This window comes from Vidua macroura, unplaced genomic scaffold (genome assembly GCF_024509145.1).
Source record: "Vidua macroura isolate BioBank_ID:100142 unplaced genomic scaffold, ASM2450914v1 whyUn_scaffold_170, whole genome shotgun sequence".
Lineage (NCBI taxonomy): Eukaryota > Metazoa > Chordata > Aves > Passeriformes > Viduidae > Vidua > Vidua macroura.
Window position 1 is genome coordinate 29,817 of NW_026530561.1, and position 16,468 is coordinate 46,284.

Below are 16,468 nucleotides of genomic sequence, written 5' to 3' on the forward strand. Positions count from 1 at the left end.
AGGGTCACGGACATGATCCCATAATCCCAGGATCCCATAATCCCATGATCCCAGGATCCCATGATCCCAGGAGGTTGTGGGACAGGGATTACATGGACGGTTTGTGCAGAAGGGACACGGACAGGATCCCATAATCCCAGGATCCCATAATGCCATGATCCCACAATCCCATGATCCCAGGAGGTTGTGGGACAGGGATAACATTTGGGATTGTCCGTACAGAAGGGACATGGACATGATCCCATGATCCCGTGATCCCGTGATCCCACCATCCCAGGAGGTTGTGGGACAGGGATAACGCTGTGGTTGGTCTATGCAGAAGGGATATGGCCATGATCCCATAATCCCACAATCCCATATTCCTGTGATCCCATAATCCCGTGATCCCACCATCCCAGGAGGTCATGGGTCAGGGATAACGCTGTGGATGGTCTGTGCAGAAGGGATATGGACATGATCCAATAATCCCATGATCCCATAATCCCAAAATCCCATGATCCCAGGAGGTTGTGGGTCTGGGAAAATGCTGTGGATGGTCTCTGCAGAAGGAACATGGACGTGATCCCATAATCCCATGATCCCACAATCCCATGATCCCAGGAGGTTGTGGGACAGGGATAACACTTCGGGGTTGTCTCTGCAGAAGGGATATGGCCATGATCCCATAATCCCGTGATCCCATGATCCTGTGATCCCACCATTCCGCCATCCCAGGAGGTTGTGGGTCAGGGATAACGCTGTGGTTGGTCTATGCAGAAGGGATATGGCCATGATCCCATAATCCCACAATCCCATATTCCTGTGATCCCATAATCCCGTGATCCCACCATCCCAGGAGGTCATGGGTCAGGGATAATGCTGTGGATGGCCTGTGCAGAAGGGTCATGGACATGATCCCATAATCCCGTGATCCCACAATCCCATGATCCCAGGAGGTTGTGGGTCTGGGAAAATGCTGTGGATGGTCTCTGCAGAAGGAACACGGGCATGATCCCATAATCACATGATCCCATAATCCCATGATCCCATAACCTGCGCTCCTGGATCCATCCCAATCCTCCCCATCCCACCTGAGATTCCCAAATCCCCCGGCTCTGACGCCTGCTCTGATCCGGCTTTTCATTCCCGGCTTCCATGAATCCTCCAGACCCTTGGGAGCACCATCTCCATTTTTCCGCGCTCCTGAGAAACACCAGGATTTTCCCTGGTCCCTTTTTCCCCTCCTGGAGCACGACCGGGAAGATTTCAGGGAAACGCTTGGAGCTTTCTGGAGTGAAACCAGCCGGAATTAACGGGGGCCGCGGAAGGACGGGCGCATCCCGAGGGTGTCCCTGTTGCTTCCGGAGCCTCCGGAGCCGGCAGAGGGGCGGATCAGACGCGGGGACACTTTTGGGGAATGTCCAAGCCGGATCAGGCCAGGAGCTCCTGGATACGGAGAGGGATTTTCCCGGGAAGGTCGTCCTCCAGGGGGGGGAATGGGTTTTACCAGGACAATCGAGGAATCTGGGAATTATGGAATTAATTGGGGTTGGGAAAGCTCTCGGAGATGGAATCCAAGCGTTCGCAGCGCTGCCCTGATCCGTGTCCTACCAAATCCGCAGGGATTTAAATCCACCCAGGAATGGGGACTCCAGCACTGCCCAGGGCTGGAAAAACCTCTCCGTGCAGGAATTATTCCCAACATCCCATAAATAATTCCCGATATCCCATAAACCTCCCCTGGCACAGCTGGAGGCCATTCCCTCTCATCCCATCTCCGGGCAGAAGATCCCGATCCCACCCGGCTCCACCCTCCTGGCGGGGAATTCCAGAGGGAGAAGCTCCCTCAGGATCCTCCTTTTTTCCCAGGATTTTCCCCAGCTCCGGCTGCTCCAGCCCCTTCCCAGCTCCGTTCCCTTCCCTGGACACGCTCCAGCCCCTCCAAATCCTTGGAATGAGAGGCCACCACCCCAAAATCTGGGATGGCCTTGACCCCTCCACCCTTTTTTTTTTGAGGGGGGAAGCCCAAATTTGGGCACGGAACTCTCATCCCATCCCAGGGGCAATTCCATTCCCACCATCCCGAGAAGTCTCGTCGACCATCCCAACCCTTCCTCTTCCCAAGGAAATTCCAGGAAGGACAGGCCGCGGCAGGATTTGGCGCACGGTTTATCTCAGCCGGAGGGGGGGGAAAAAAATGGGAAAAAAAAAAAAAAAACTGGGAAAAGTGCGGGAAAAACGCTGGGGGAAAAGCCCGAACCGCCCGGTTCCCAACCGGAAGCACAAACCCCGCCGGAGCCGCGGTTTTGCCGGCGGCGCTGACACAAAACTCGGGAATAACGCAGCTGGAAGAGGCACCGTTCTCCAGGTTTGTGTCCCCCCCCGCCGTCAAGGCCGCCATCCGTGGCGGGCGGGGGGGGATTCCCATCCCTCCCGGAATTCCGCAGGCTCCGGAAGCGTCTCCGTCGTTGAATAAACTGTCCCGCACAACGTCGGAAGCGTCGCAGGGAAAACTCTGAAGCCGTCGTTAAATAAACTCTTCCGTACGACGTCCGAGGGAAACGCCGGCGGTCCCCGCGGACGCGGGAATTCCAGCTTCCCACCTCCCGAAAATCCGTGCCCTCGGCTCCCGGCACGCTCCCGTGCCGCCCGCGGCTCGGAGGACGGATCCATGGAAGCCGCCGAGATGGATCCCGCCGGATCATCCGCCCCACTCAAACCCCTTCCAAACCCCTTTTTTTGCCAAGGAAAACCCCACCGGGTGCCTCCCGCCTTCCGAAGAGCAACGCGACACTGACAGACACGAGGCGGCTGCAGGAAGAGCGGGAAGCGGGGGAGAGCGGGAAAACCGCGGGAGATGCACAAAAAACGAAAAAAAAAAAAAAAAAAAAAAAAAGCCGGAGTCGTCCCGGATCCGTCGGCGTCGCTCCGGACTTTTTTTTTTTTGTTTTTTTGTTTTTTTTTTTTTTTGTTTTTTTTCCTCCCCTCGGCTCCATCATTCCGAGCACGGCTTCACCAGCTTGGCCTGGAGCTTGGCCTGGTCCACGGCGTCCAGAAGGTTCTTGGCGTCCACGGCCAGGGCGTGGGAAGCCGTCAGCATCTGCCGCTGGAATTCCGCGCTGAGGGAAGTGCCGGAATTCTGCTGCGCCAGGCGCATCTTGCTGATGAGGTTGGCCAAGTCCTTGTTGAGGAGCTTCTGGGTGCCCTCGATCTGGGTGGGATTTTTCGGCAGTTGACGAGCGGGATTTTTCGGGAATGTCGCCCCCCCCCTTCCCCCCACCCCGTTCCCGGCGTTCCTACCTCGGTGCGGGAAGAGGACGGGAGGTCGGGAAGGATCTCGTCGACGCTCCCGATCAGCTTCCGTAGGGAAAGGCCGATGTTCTGAGGGAAGGAAGGGTTGGGATGGAGCCAGGGGTGGATCCGGGGGTGGATCCGGAGGTGGATCCAGGGGAATTCCCGGTGGGAAGAGTTTGGGTGGCTGAGGGGAGGATTCCGTTCGGGAGAAGGGAGTGGCGGGAGAATCTCCAACCGTTGAGCCAAGGATCCAAGGAAGGAGCTGGGAATGTGGGAATCGCTCCCACCATGGATCCAAGGATCTAATGGAGAAACCGGGAATGTGGGAATTTTTCCCACCATGGATCCAAGGATCCAATGGAGGAGTTGGGAATGTGGGAATCGCTCCCACCATGGATCCAAGGATCCGATGGAGAAACCGGGAATGCTGGAGATTCCCACCATTGATCCAAGGGTCCAAGGAAGGAGCTGGGAATTGGTTCAAGGATTCCAAGGAGGTGGAAATGTGGGAATTGCCCCCACCGTGGATCCAAGGATCCAGTGGAGAAACCGGGAATGTTGGAGACTCCCACCATTGATCCAAGGATCCGATGGAGAAACAGGGAATGTGGGAACTGGTTCCACCATGGATCCAAGGATCCAATGGAGAAACCGGGAATGTGGGAATCGCTCCCACCATGGATCCAAGGATCCGATGGAGAAACTGGGAATGCGGGAATTGCTCCCACCATGGATCCAAGGATCCAGTGGAGAAACTGGGAATGTGGGAATCGCTCCCACCATGGATCCAAGGATCCGATGGAGAAACTGGGAATGCGGGAATTGCTCCCACCATGGATCCAAAGACCCAATGGAGCAGCTGGGAATGTGGGAATTGCTCCCACCACGGATCCAAGGATCCAATGGAGGAGCTGGGAATGTTGGAGACTCCCACCATGGATCCAAGGATCCAATGGAGGAGCTGGGAATGTGGGAATCGCTCCCACCATGGATCCAAGGATCCAGTGGAGAAACTGGGAATGTTGGAGACTCCAATCATTGATCCAAGCTGGGAATTGGTTCAAGGATTCCAAGGAGATGGGAATGTGGGAATTGCCCCCACCATGGATCCAAGGATCCAATGGAGAAATTGGGAATGCTGGAGACTCCCACCATTGATCCAAGGATCCAAGGCAGGAGCTGGGAATGTGGGAACTGGTTCCACCATGGATCCAAGGATCCAATGGAGGAGCTGGGAATGTGGGAATTGCTCCCACCATGGATCCAAGGATCCAATGGAGGAGTTGGGAATGTGGGAATCGCTCCCACCATGGATCCAAGGATCCGATGGAGAAACCAGGAATGCTGGAGACTCCCACCATTGATCCAAGGATCCGATGGAGAAACTGGGAATGTGGGAACTGGTTCCACCATGGATCCAAGGATCCAATGGAGAAACTGGGAATGTTGGAGATGCCCATCATTGATCCAAGGATCCAATGGAGGAGCTGGGAATATTGGAGACTCTCCCACCATTGATCCAAAGACTCCATGGAGGAGCTGGGAATGTCGAAATTGCTCCACCCTTGATCCAAGGATCCGATGGAGGAGCTGGGAATGTGGGAATTGGTCCCACCACGGATCCAAGGATCCAATGGAGAAATTGGGAATGCTGGAGACTCCAATCATTGATCCAAGGATCCAAGGAAGGAGCTGGGAATTGGTTCAAGGATCCCAAGGAGGAGATGGAAATGTGGGAATTGGTCCCACCATGGATCCAAGGATCCAACAGAGCAGCTGGGAATGTTGGAATTGCTCCCACCATGGATCCAAGGATCCAATAAAGCAGCTGGGAATGTTGGAATTGGTCCCACCCTTGATCCAAAGATCCAATGTAGAAACCGGGAATGTTGGAATTGGTTCCACCATGGATCCAAGGATCCAATGGAGAAATTGGGAATGTGGGAATTGGTCCACCCTTGATCCAAGGATCTGATGGAGAAACTGGGAATGCGGGAATTGCTCCCACCATGGATCCAAGGATCCAATGGAGAAACTGGGAATGTTGGAGATGCCCATCCTTGATCCAAGGATCCAATGGAGGAGCTGGGAATATTGGAGACTCTCCCACCACTGATCCAAAGACTCCGTGGAGGAGCTGGGAATGTGGGAATTGCTCCCACCATGGATCCAATGATCCAATGGAGAAACTGGGAATGTGGGAATCGGTTCCACTATGGATCCAAGGATCCAATGGAGGAGCTGGGAATGTTGGAATTGGTCCCACCCTTGATCCAAGGATCCAGTGGAGAAACTGGGAATGTTGGAGACTCCAATCATTGATCCAAGTATCCAATGGAGGAGCTGGGAATATTGGAGACTCTCCCACCATTGATCCAAAGACTCAGTGGAGGAGCTGGGAATGTGGGAATTGCTCCCACCATGGATCCAAGGACCCAACGGAGCAGCTGGAAATGCGGGAATTGCTCCCTTCCATGGACACAGCCCCTTCCCAGGATGGTGGGAGCCGCTCAGGAGATGGATTCCCACCTCCCTGTCTCATCCGCCGCAGAATTCCAGGGAATTCCTGCCCACCTTGACCACCAGGATGTATCCCTCGGGAGGCACCAGGCTGATCTCGTTCTTCAGCTGCAGCACGGCGCGGACCAGATCCGTGACGTTCCCGTAGACCGGATCATCCGTGCGGTCCAGGTTGGCCGTGGGCGCCGGCTGGATGGGCTGACGGAAAAACGGGGATAACGGGATCAGGTGGATCCCGGGAAACAACGGGCAAAGGCCGGCATCGGTCCGCCGAGGTTGTGGTGTTCCCATCCCGGGAAGTGGCCGAGGGAAGGTTGGGATGGGGCTTGGAGCAACCTGGGAGAAGTCGGGAATTCCATGCCCACGGAACGGGCAGGGATTGGAGGTTCCTTCCCAAGGAAACCGTTCCGGGATTCTGGAATCAGGGGCGCTTGGAATCCATCCCGAGAGGTTTTTATGGAATTTGGGGATGGAAAAGGGAAGGGAGACCCTTCCTGGAGCCCCAAATTCCCAGTGAAACACCTGGATCCCAAAATTCCTTCTCCAGGAGGAGTTGGGATGGGGATGGATCCAATGCCAGGCTGGGAGAGCTGGGAATGTGCAGCTGGATCAGGGAAGGATCCAGGGAATCCTTGGAGCCGCTCCCTGATCCCAAAGGGGCTCCAGGAGAGCTGGAATTTGGGGAAGGGCTGGAGGAGCCAGGGAATGGCTTCCAGTGGGAAAGGGGAGCTTGGGATTTTGGGATCTTGGGAAGGAATTCCCGGCCGGGCTGGAATTCCCAGAGAATCCCCGGATCCCTGGCAGTGCCCAAGGGTGGGTTTGGATCACCCTGGGATTGTGGGAAGTGTCCCTGGGATGGGATTGAAGGTCCATGGATCCCATCCCAAACCATTCCGGGATTCTGGGATCAAGGAAACTCAGGATCCATCCCGAGGGATTTTTATGGAATTCGGGGATGGAAAAGGGAAGGGAGACCCTTCCTGGAGTCCGGAATTCCCAGTGAAGCCCCTGGATCCCAAAATTCCTTCTCCAGGAGTAGTTGGGATGGGGATGGATCCAATGCCAGGCTGGGAGAGCTGGGAATGTGCAGCTGGATCGGGGAAGGATCCAGGGAATCCTTGGAGCCGCTTCCCGATCCCAAAGGGGCTCCAGGAGAGCTGGAATTTGGGGAAGGGCTGGAGGGGCAGGAGCCAGGGAATGGCTTCCAGTGGGAAAGGGGAGCTTGGGATTTTGGGATCTTGGGAAGGAATTCCTGGATCCAGAGAATCCCTGGATCCCTGGCAGTGTCCAAGGAAAGGCCGGCGCATCCTGGGATTCCTTGGAATGATCTTGAAAGTCCCTCCCCACTCAAACCATCCTGGAATTCTTTGGGAAGTCCTGGTCAGCCCCAGCCGCGATCCCGATCCCAGCCACGATCCCGATCCCAGCCGCGATCCCGATCCCGTCTGACCTCTCTGGAGCTGGGAACGGCCGGGAAATTCCCGACCCCGTGGATTCCGGAGGCGGAAAAGGGGGATGAGGATCCATCCCAGGTCTTACCTGAGCCCCAAGTCTCGGAGGCTTCTGGGGGGGCCCCGTGAATTGCGCTGAGGGAAAGGACGGAAAATCATTCCGGAAGATCCCGGGGAAACGCGGGAATGCCGCGGAATCCCGGGATCCGGCCCACCCTTCCCTGCCCCATCCCAGCTTCCCACGGGATCCCGATCCCAAAATTTCCCCGGGGAAATGTGGGATTGCACGGGGGGGAGCGTCCAGGGAAAGATTCCCAAGTGGGAATTCCAGGGTGGGGATCAGCAGGAACTCACTGTAATCCGTCTCCTTCTCCGGGAGGAGCTGAGGAGGGAAGGAAAATCGGGAATTAGAGGCCCCAAAATTTGGGATGGAGGGAGGACACCCCAAAATTTGGGATGGAGGGAGGGAAGAGCCCCAAAATTTGGGATGGAGGGAGGGAAGAGCCCAAAAATTTGGATGGAGGGAGGAAGAGCCCGAAAATTTGGGATGGAGGGAGGGAAGAGGGTGGAAAAACCCGAAAATTTGGGATGGAGGGAGGAGACCCCCGAAAATCTGGGATGGAGGGAGGAGATGCCCCAAAATTTGGGATGGAGGGAGGAAGAGACTGGAAATTTGGATGGAGGGAGGAGACGCCCCAAAATTAGGGATGGAGGGAGGAAGAGCCCAGAAATTTGGGATGGAGGGAGGAAGAGCCCCAAAATTTGGGATGGAGAGAGGAGATGCCCCAAAATTTGGGATGGAGGGAGGAAATGCCCCAAAATTTGGGATGGAGGGAGGAGATGCCCCAAAATTTGGGATGGAGGGAGGGAAGAGCCCCAAAATTTGGGATGGAGGGAGGAAGAGCCCAAAAATTTGGGATGGAGGGAGGAAGAGCCCGAAAATTTGGGATGGAGGGAGGGAAGAGGGAGGAGGTGCCCCAAAATTTGGGATGGAGGGAGGAAGAGCTCCAAAATTTGGGATGGAGAGGGGAGAAGTCCCAAAATTCAGGATGGAGGGAGGAAGAGCCCGAAAATTCGGGATGGAGGGAGGAGATGCCCCAAAATTTGGGATGGAGGGAGGAGACGCCCCAAAATTTGGGATGGAGGGAGGGAGAGCCCGAAAATTTGGGATGGAGGGAGGGAAGAGGGCGGAGGCGTCACCATTCCCTGCTGGAATGTCGGGAAGGATCCTGGGATCCAACCCCCCCCTTGGAATTTCCCATTTTCTGGATAATTAACCCAAATAAATAAAGAAATAAATCAATATTTATCAGAAAGGGAAGGAGGAAGTCCCAGAGGTATTCCCAAAAAATAAAAAAAAATAAAAAAAAAAAAATGGGATGGATTTTCCAGGGATGTCTGGAATCGCTCACCGGAGGAATGTTGTTGTTCAGGAACACCTTGGGATCCTGGAAAAAGGGGGAAAAGATGGTGTGAGGTGTGGGGAAATGGGGGAAAATGGGGAAAAATGGGGAAAAATGGGGGAAAATTGGAAAAATTGAGGAAAAAGGGGGAAAAAGGGAGGGAAAAAAAGGAGGAAATGGGGGAAAGGGAAAAGAAAAATGAGGGAAAAGGAAGGAAAATGAGAAAAAGGGAGGAAGGGGGAAAGGAAAAAAGGGGGGAAAAGGGAAAAATGGGAGGAGAAAGGGGAAAATGGGAGGAAAAGGGAGGAAAAAGGGGGAAAAGGGAGAAGGGGAAAAAGGAGAAATGGGAGAAAAAGGGGGAAATGGAGGAAAAAAGGAAGGAAAAAGGGGGGAAAGGGGGAAGGGGAAAATGGGAGGGAAAAGAGGAAAAAGGGGGAAATAAAGGGAGGAAAAAGGGGGAAAAGGGGGGAAGGGGGGAAAAGGAAAAATGGGAGGAAAAAGGGGGAAGAAATGGAGGAATAAAGGGAGGAAAAAGGGGAAAAGGGAAAAAAAGGGAAAAAAAGAGAAAAAGGGAAAAAAAGGAAAAGGGGGGAAATGGGAGGGAAAGGTGAAAAAAGGAGGAAAAGGGGCAAAAGGGAAAAGAAAAATGGGGGGAAAAAGAGGAAAATGAGAAAAAGGGAGGAGGGGGAAAGGAAAAATTGGGTAAAATGGGAGGAAAAAAGGGGAAAATGGGAGGAAAAGGGAGGAATAAAGGGAGGAATAAAAGGGGGGAAAGAGGAAAAAAAGGAAAAATGGGAGGGAAAAGGGGCAAAAAGGGGGGGAATGGAGGAAAAAAGGAAGGAAAAAGGGGGGAAATGGGGGAAGGGGGGGAAATGGGAGGAAAAATGGGGGAAATTAAGGAATAAAGGGGGGAAAGGGGGAAGGGGAAAAAGGGGAAAATGGGAAGGAAAGGAGGGAATGGAGGAATAAAGGGAGGAAAAAGGGGGAAAATAGGGAAGAGGAAATGGGAGGGAAAAGGGAGGAATAAAGGGAGAAAAAAGGGGAAAAAGGGGGGAAGGGAAAAAAGGAGAAATGGGAGAAAATGGGGGGAAATGGAGGAAAAAAGGAAGGAAAAAGGGGGAAAGGGGGAAGGGGAAAATGGGGAAAATGGGAGGGAAAAGAGGAAAAAAGGGGGAAATAAAGGGAGGAAAAAGGGGGAAAAGGGGGGAAAGGGAAAAGGAAAAATGGGAAGAGAAAGGAGGAAGAAATGGAGGAATAAAGGGGGAAAAGGGAAAAAAGGGAAAAAAGGGAAAAAAGAGAAAAAGGGAAAAAAAGGAAAAGGGGGGAAATGGGAGGGGAAAGGGGGGAAAAGGAGGAAAAGGGGGAAAAGGGAAAAGAAAAATGGGGGAAAAAAGAGGAAAATGAGAAAAAGGGGGAAAAGGGGGAAAAAAGGGAGAAGGGGAAAAAAAGGGGAAAAAATGGGAGAAAAGGGGGAAATGGAGGAAAAAAGGAAGGAAAAAGGGGGAAAGGGGGAAGGGGGAAAATGGGAGGGAAAAGAGGAAAAATGGGGGAATAAATGGAGGAAAAAGGGGGAAAAGTGGGGAAGGGGGGAAAAGGAAAAATGGGAGGAAAAAGGGGAAGAAATGGAGGAATAAAGGGAGGAAAAAGGGGAAAAAAGGGGGAAAAGGGAAAAAAGGGAAAAAAGGGAAAGGGGGGGAAATGGGAGGGGAAAGGGGGGAAAGGAGGGAAGGGGAAGAAGAAAAAGGGGGAGAAGGGGGAAAAAAAGGGAAAAAATGGGAGGAAAAAGCAGAAAACGGGAGGAAAAAGAGGAAAAAAGGGGGAAACTGAGGAAAAAAAAAGAAGGAAAAATGGGGGGAAAAGGGGGGAAGGGGGAAAAGGGAGGAAAATGAGGAATAAAGGGAGGGAAAAGGGGAAAATGGGAGGAAAAAAAAGGGGGGAAATGCGGCGAGAGAACGGGAGGAAAAGAGGAAAAATGAAGGAAAGCGTAGGAGAAATGGGGGAAAAAATGGGAAAAAGTGGGGAAAAATGAGGAAAATAGAGATTTTCTTAATTTCGGGGAGAGCCATGGAACATTTTCCCAGGAAGGGAGCAGCACGGGGTGCAGGAATTGGGATGGGAGGGGGAATTCTGGCCAGGAATGTTGAATTTGCTTGATCGAAATCCCGATTCCAAAATATTAAAATAAAAAATAAAAATAATAATAATAATAAAAAAAAAAAAAAAAAATAATAATAATAAAATGCAACGGAAAACGCTTTGAAATTGCCCAAAATTCCAAATATTCCATTGGATGGTGGAGCCACTGGATCCCGAAATTCCTTCTCCAGGAGGAATCGGGATGGGGATGGATCCAATGCCAGGCTGGGAGAGCTGGGAATGTGCAGCTGGATCGGGGAAGGATCCAGGGAATCCTTGGAGCCTTTTCCAGAGGGAAAGGAGAGCTGGAATTTGGGGAAGGGCTGGAGGAGCCAGGAATGGCTTCCAGTGGGAAAGGGGAGCTTGGGATTTTGGGATCTTGGGAAGGAATTCCCGGCTGGGCTGGAATTCCCAGAGAATCCCTGGCGGTGTCCAAGGGTGGGTTTGGATCACCCTGGGATCGTGGGAAGTGTCCCCTGGGATGGGATTGAAGATCCATGGATCCCATCCAAACCATTCCGGGATTCTGGGATCAAGGGACACTCAGGATCCATCCTGAGGGATTTTTTATGGGATTTGGGGATGGAAAAAGGGAAGGGAGACCCTTCCTGGAGTCCCAAATTCCCAGTGAAGCCCCTGGATCCTGAAATTCCTTCTCCAGGAGGAGTTGGGATGGGGCTGGATCCAATCCCCATCTGGGAATGGAGGGAATTCCCAGGAAAAGTGGGAAGATGGGATTTGGGAAGGAATTCCCGACTGGGCTGGAATTCCCAGAGAATCCGGAACCCCTGGGACTATCCAAGGAAAAGCTGGAGCAGCCTGGGATGGTGGGGCTGGAACAGGATGGGATGGAAGGTCCATGGATCCCACCCAAACCATTCCGGGATTCTGGGATCGAGGGGATTTGGAATTCATTCAGGGGGATTTTTATGGAATTTGGGGATGGAAAAGGGATGGAGCCCCGAATTCCCAGTGAAACCACTTGATCCCAAAATTCCTTCTCCAGGAGGAATCGGGATGGGCCTGGATCCAATGCCAGGCTGGGAGAGCTGGGAATGTTCCCCTGGATCAGGGAAGGATCCAGGGAATCCTTGGAGCCTTTTCCAGAGGGAAAAGAGAGCTGGAATTTGGGGAAGGGCTGAGGAGTCAGGGAATGGCTTCCAGTGGGAAAGGGGAGCTTGGGATTTTGGGATCTTGGGAAGGAATTCCCGGCTGGGCTGGAATTCCCAGAGAATCCCTGGCAGTGTCCAAGGGTGGATTTGGATCAGCCTGGGATCGTGGGAAGTGTCCTTGGGATGGGATTGAAGGTCCATGGATCCCATCCAAACCATTCCGGGATTCTGGGATCAAGGGGATTTGGAATTCATTCAGGGGGATTTTTATGGAATTCGGGGATGGAAAAGGGATGGAGCCCCGAATTCCCAGTGAAACCACTTGATCCCAAAATTCCTTCTCCAGGAGGAATCGGGACGGGGACGGATCCAACCCCAGGCTGGGACATCGGGGGCTGGGAGCGGGATGGGATTCCGGCTCCTTTCCCACCCATCCCATTCCCGAGGATTTTTTTTTTTTTTTTTTTTTGGGAATTGTCTCACCAGGCTCTGGACCTCCTGGCGGAGCCAGCGGTGATCCTCCAGCATCTCCTTCTGCTGGCGCTCCATGGCCTGCTCCACGCGGAGCCGCTCCCGCTCCAGCAGCTGCTGCGCCTCCTCCCGGCTGCCCGGCCGCTGGAAATCCTCCTCCTGGAATTTCCCCCGGGAAAAAAAAAAAAAAACGGGATCAGGGATGGGGGATGGGGATGGATCCAATGCCAGGGCTGGGAATGCACAGCTGGATCGGGGAAGGATCCAGGGAATCCTTGGAGCCTTTTCCGGAGGGAAAGGAGAGCTGGAATTTGGGGAAGGGCTGGAGGAGCCAGGGAATGGCTTCCAGTGGGAAAGGGGAGCTTGGGATCTTGGGATCTTGGGAAGGAATTCCCGGCTGGGCTGGAATTCCAGAGAATCCCTGGGAATGTCCAAGGGTGGATTTGGATCAGCCTGGGATCGTGGGAAGTGTCCCTGGGATTGGATTGAAGATCCACGGATCCCACCCAAACCGTTCCGGGATTCTGGGATCAAGGACACTCAGGATCCATCCCGAGGGATTTTTATGGAATTTGGGGATGGAAAAGGGAAGGGAGGACCCTTCCCGGAGTCCCAAATTCCCAGTGAAGCCCCTGGATCCCAAAATTCCTTCTCCAGGAGGAGTTGGGATGGGGCTGGATCCAATGCCAGGCTGGGAGAGCTGGGAATGTGCAGCTGGATCGGGGAAGGATCCAGGGAATCCTTGGAGACGCTTCCTGATCCCAAAGGGGCTCCAGGAGAGCTGGAATTGGGGAAGGGCTGGAGGGGCAGGAGCCAGGGAATGGCTTCCAGTGGGAAAGGGGAGCTTGGGATTTTGGGATCTTGGGAAGGCATTCCCGGCAGGGCTGGAATTCCCAGAGAATCCCCGGATCCGGAGGAGGAATTCCCGCCGAGGAATCGCTGCAGTTCCAGGAGAGGGAGGGAAGTTCTGGGTGGGGGGGAGGTGAGAGAGGAGGTGGGAGGGAAGAAATGGGGAAAAATGGGGGGAAAAGGGGGAAAAAGGAGGGAAAATCGGGATGAGGAGGGAAAAGGAGAGAAAAGGGGGAAATGGGATAATGGGGGGAAAATGGGAAAAAATGGGGAAAAGAGGGAAAAAATGGGGGAAATGGGGATAAAGGGGAAAAGGGAGAAAAAGAGGATAAAGAGGAGAAAAGGGAGAAAAATGGGGATAAAAGGGGAAAATGGGGGAAAAAGGAGAAAAAATGGAAAGTGGGGAGAAAAATGGGAAAAGGGGAGGAAAAGAGGAAAAAAAGGAGAAAAAGAAGGAAAGTGGAGAAAAGGGGAGAAAAGGGAGGGAAATGGGATAAAGGGGAGAAAAGGGAGAAAAATGGGAAAAGGGGGAAATGGGGAAAAAAAGGAGAAAAAAGGAGGAAAAGGAGGAAAATGGGAAAAAAGGGAGAAAAGGGGGGAAATTGGGATAAAGGAGAGAAAAGGGAGAAAAATGGGAAAAGGGGGAAATGGGAAAAAGGAGAAAAAGAGAAGAAAAAGGGGAAAATGGGGATATAGGGAAAAAAAGGGAGAAAATGGGAAAATGGGGGAAAAGGAGAAAAAGGGAAACTGGGGAGAAAAATGGAAAAGGGGAAAAGTGAAAAGGGGGAAATTTGGGAAATGGGGAAAAAAGGAGAAAAAATTGAACAGGGGAAAGGGAGAAAAGGGAGAAAAATGGGGAAAGGGGGAAATGGGGAAAAAGGAGGAAAACGGGAGGAAAAGGAGGAAAAGGAGGTGAAAGAGGGAAAAATGAGAAAAAGAGAAAAAGGGGAAAATGGGGATATAGGGGAAAAAAGGGAGAAAAATGGGGAAAAGGGGGAAATGGGGAAAAAGGGGAAACTGGAGAGAAAAATGGAAAAGGGGAAAAAGGAGAAAAAAGGAGAAAAAGAAGAAAATGAAGGAAAATGGGGATAAAGGGGAGAAAGGGGGGGAAAGGGGAGAAAAGGAGAAAAAATGGGGAAATGGGGAGAAAAGGGGGGAAATTGGGGAAAAAAGGGGAAAAAATGGAGGAAAAATGGGGAAAAGGGGGGAAAAGGAGAAAAAGGAGAAAATTGGGAAATGGGGAAAAGGAAAAGAAAAAGGGGAAATGGGATAAAGGGGGAAGAGAGGAAAAGGGGAAAAGGGGGGGAAAATGAGGATAAAGAGGAGAAAAGGGAGAAAAATGGGAAAGGGGAGAAAATGAGGAGAAAAGGGAGAGTAGGAAGAAAAATGGGAAAAATGGGGAAATGGGGAAAAAGAGAAAAAAAGGAGAAAAAGAAGGGAAATGGGGAAAAAGGAGAAAAAAATGAGAAAAAGAAGGGAAATGGGGAAAAAGGAGAAAAGGGGGAAATGGGGATAAAGGAGAGAAAAGGGAGAAAAATGGGAAAAGGGGGAAATGGGGGAAAAAGGAGAAAACGGGAGGAAAAGGGGAAAAGGAGGTGAAAGAGGGAAAAATGAGAAAAAAAGAAAAAAGGGGAAAATGGGGATATAGGGGAAAAAGGGAGAAAATGGGGAAAAGGGGGAAAAGGGGGAAAAGGAGAAAAAAGGAGAAAAAGAAGGAAAATGGGGATAAAGTGGAGAAAGGGGAGGGAAAGGGGGAAGGGAAAGGAGAAAAATGGGGAAATGGGGAGGAAAAAGGGGGGAAATTTGGGAAAAAGGGGAAAAATGGAGAAAATGGGAAAAGGGGGGAAAGGGGGAAAAGGAGAAAAAGGAGAAAATTGGGGAAAAGGAAAAAATGGGAAATGGGAAAAATGGGGAAAATGAGGATAAAGAGGAGAAAAGGGAGAGTAGGAAGAAAAATGGGAAAAAGGGGGGAATGGGGAAAAAGAGAAAAAAGGAGGAAAAAGAAGGAAAATGGGGAAAAAAAGGAGAAAAGGGGGGAAATGGGGATAAAGGAGAGAAAAGTGAGAAAAATGGGGAAAAGGGGGAAAAAAGGGAGAAAAATGGAAGAGAAAAAGGGGGGGAAATGGGGAAAAAAGAGAAAAAAAATGAGAAAAAGAAGGAAAATGGGGAAAAAAGGAGAAAAGGGGGAAATGGGAAAAGGAAAAAAAAAGGGGGAAAATGGGATAAAGGGGAGAAAAGGGAGAAAAATGGGAAAAGTGGGAAAAGGGGAAAAGCGGGAAAAGGAGGAAACAAGGATAAAAGTGAAAAAGAGAAAGAGAAAAAGGGGGAAAATGAGGAGAAAATGTAGAGTAGGAAGAAAAATGGCAAAAAAAGGGGAAATGGGGAAAAAGGAGAAAAAAAGAAGAAAAATAAGGAAAATGGGGGGAAAAGGAGAAAAGGGGGGAAATGGGGATAAAGGAGAGAAAAGGGAGAAAAATGGAAAAGGGGGGGAAATGGAGAAAAAAGGAGAAAACGGGAGGAAAAGGAGAAAAAGGAGGTGAAAGAGGGAAAAATGAGAAAAAGAGAAAAAAGGGGAAATGGGGATATAGGGGAAAAAGGGAGAAAATGGGAAAAGGGGGAAAAGGGGAAGAAAAATGAGAAAAAAAGGAGAAAAAGAAGGAAAATGGGGAAAAAAAGGAGAAAAGGGGGAAATGGGGATAAAGGAGAGAAAAGGGAGAAAAATGGGAAAAGGGGGAAAAAGGAGAATAAAAGAGAAAAAGGGAAAAAGGGGAAAATGGGGATATAGGGGAAAAAAAGGGAGAAAATGGGAAAATGGGGAAAAGGAGAAAAAGGAGAAACTGGGGAGAAAAATTGGAAAAGGGGGAAAAAGGGGAAAAAAGGAGAAAAAAGAAGAAAATTAAGGAAAATGGGGATAAAGGGGAGAAAAGGGAGAAAAATGGGAAAAGGGGGAATGAGGCAAAAAGGGAAAAATGGGGAAAAAGGGGAGAAAAATGGGGATAAAGGGGGAAAGGGGGAAAAAAGGAGAAAAGGGAGGGATGGGGATAAAGGGGAGAAAAAAAGGGAAAAATAGAAAAAAGGGGGGAAGAGCAAAATGGAGTGGAAAAGGAGAAAAAAAGAGAAAAAGGAGAAAAAAGTGAAAAATGGGGATAAAAAAGGAGAAAAGGGAGAAAAATGGGAAAGGGGGAAAAGAAGGATAAAAGAGAAAAAATGGGGGAAAAGGAGAAAAAAGGGAGGAAAAGGGGGAAAATGTGGA

General features: G+C 51.3%; 1 protein-coding gene across 3 annotated transcripts in view; it reads right to left on the reverse strand.

Annotated features, from left to right (window-relative positions):
- Positions 1-2,940: 2,940 nt before the first annotated feature.
- The window catches only part of LOC128802750 (protein-tyrosine kinase 2-beta-like), a 66,032-nt gene continuing 52,504 nt past the window's right edge, over positions 2,941-16,468 (reverse strand). For 2 of the 3 annotated variants that reach the window (XM_053969309.1, XM_053969307.1), the window contains 7 exons: positions 12,379-12,525; positions 8,657-8,692; positions 7,599-7,626; positions 7,333-7,379; positions 5,848-5,991; positions 3,280-3,360; positions 2,941-3,190 (listed from right to left, as the gene is read on the reverse strand). In XM_053969309.1, the coding sequence (XP_053825284.1) occupies positions 2,975-3,190; positions 3,280-3,360; positions 5,848-5,991; positions 7,333-7,379; positions 7,599-7,626; positions 8,657-8,692; positions 12,379-12,525 (699 nt within the window). In that variant the 3' untranslated portion in view covers positions 2,941-2,974. The remainder of the gene's footprint in view (positions 3,191-3,279; positions 3,361-5,847; positions 5,992-7,332; positions 7,380-7,598; positions 7,627-8,656; positions 8,693-12,378; positions 12,526-16,468) is intronic. The other variant, XM_053969306.1, reaches the window with a different exon arrangement.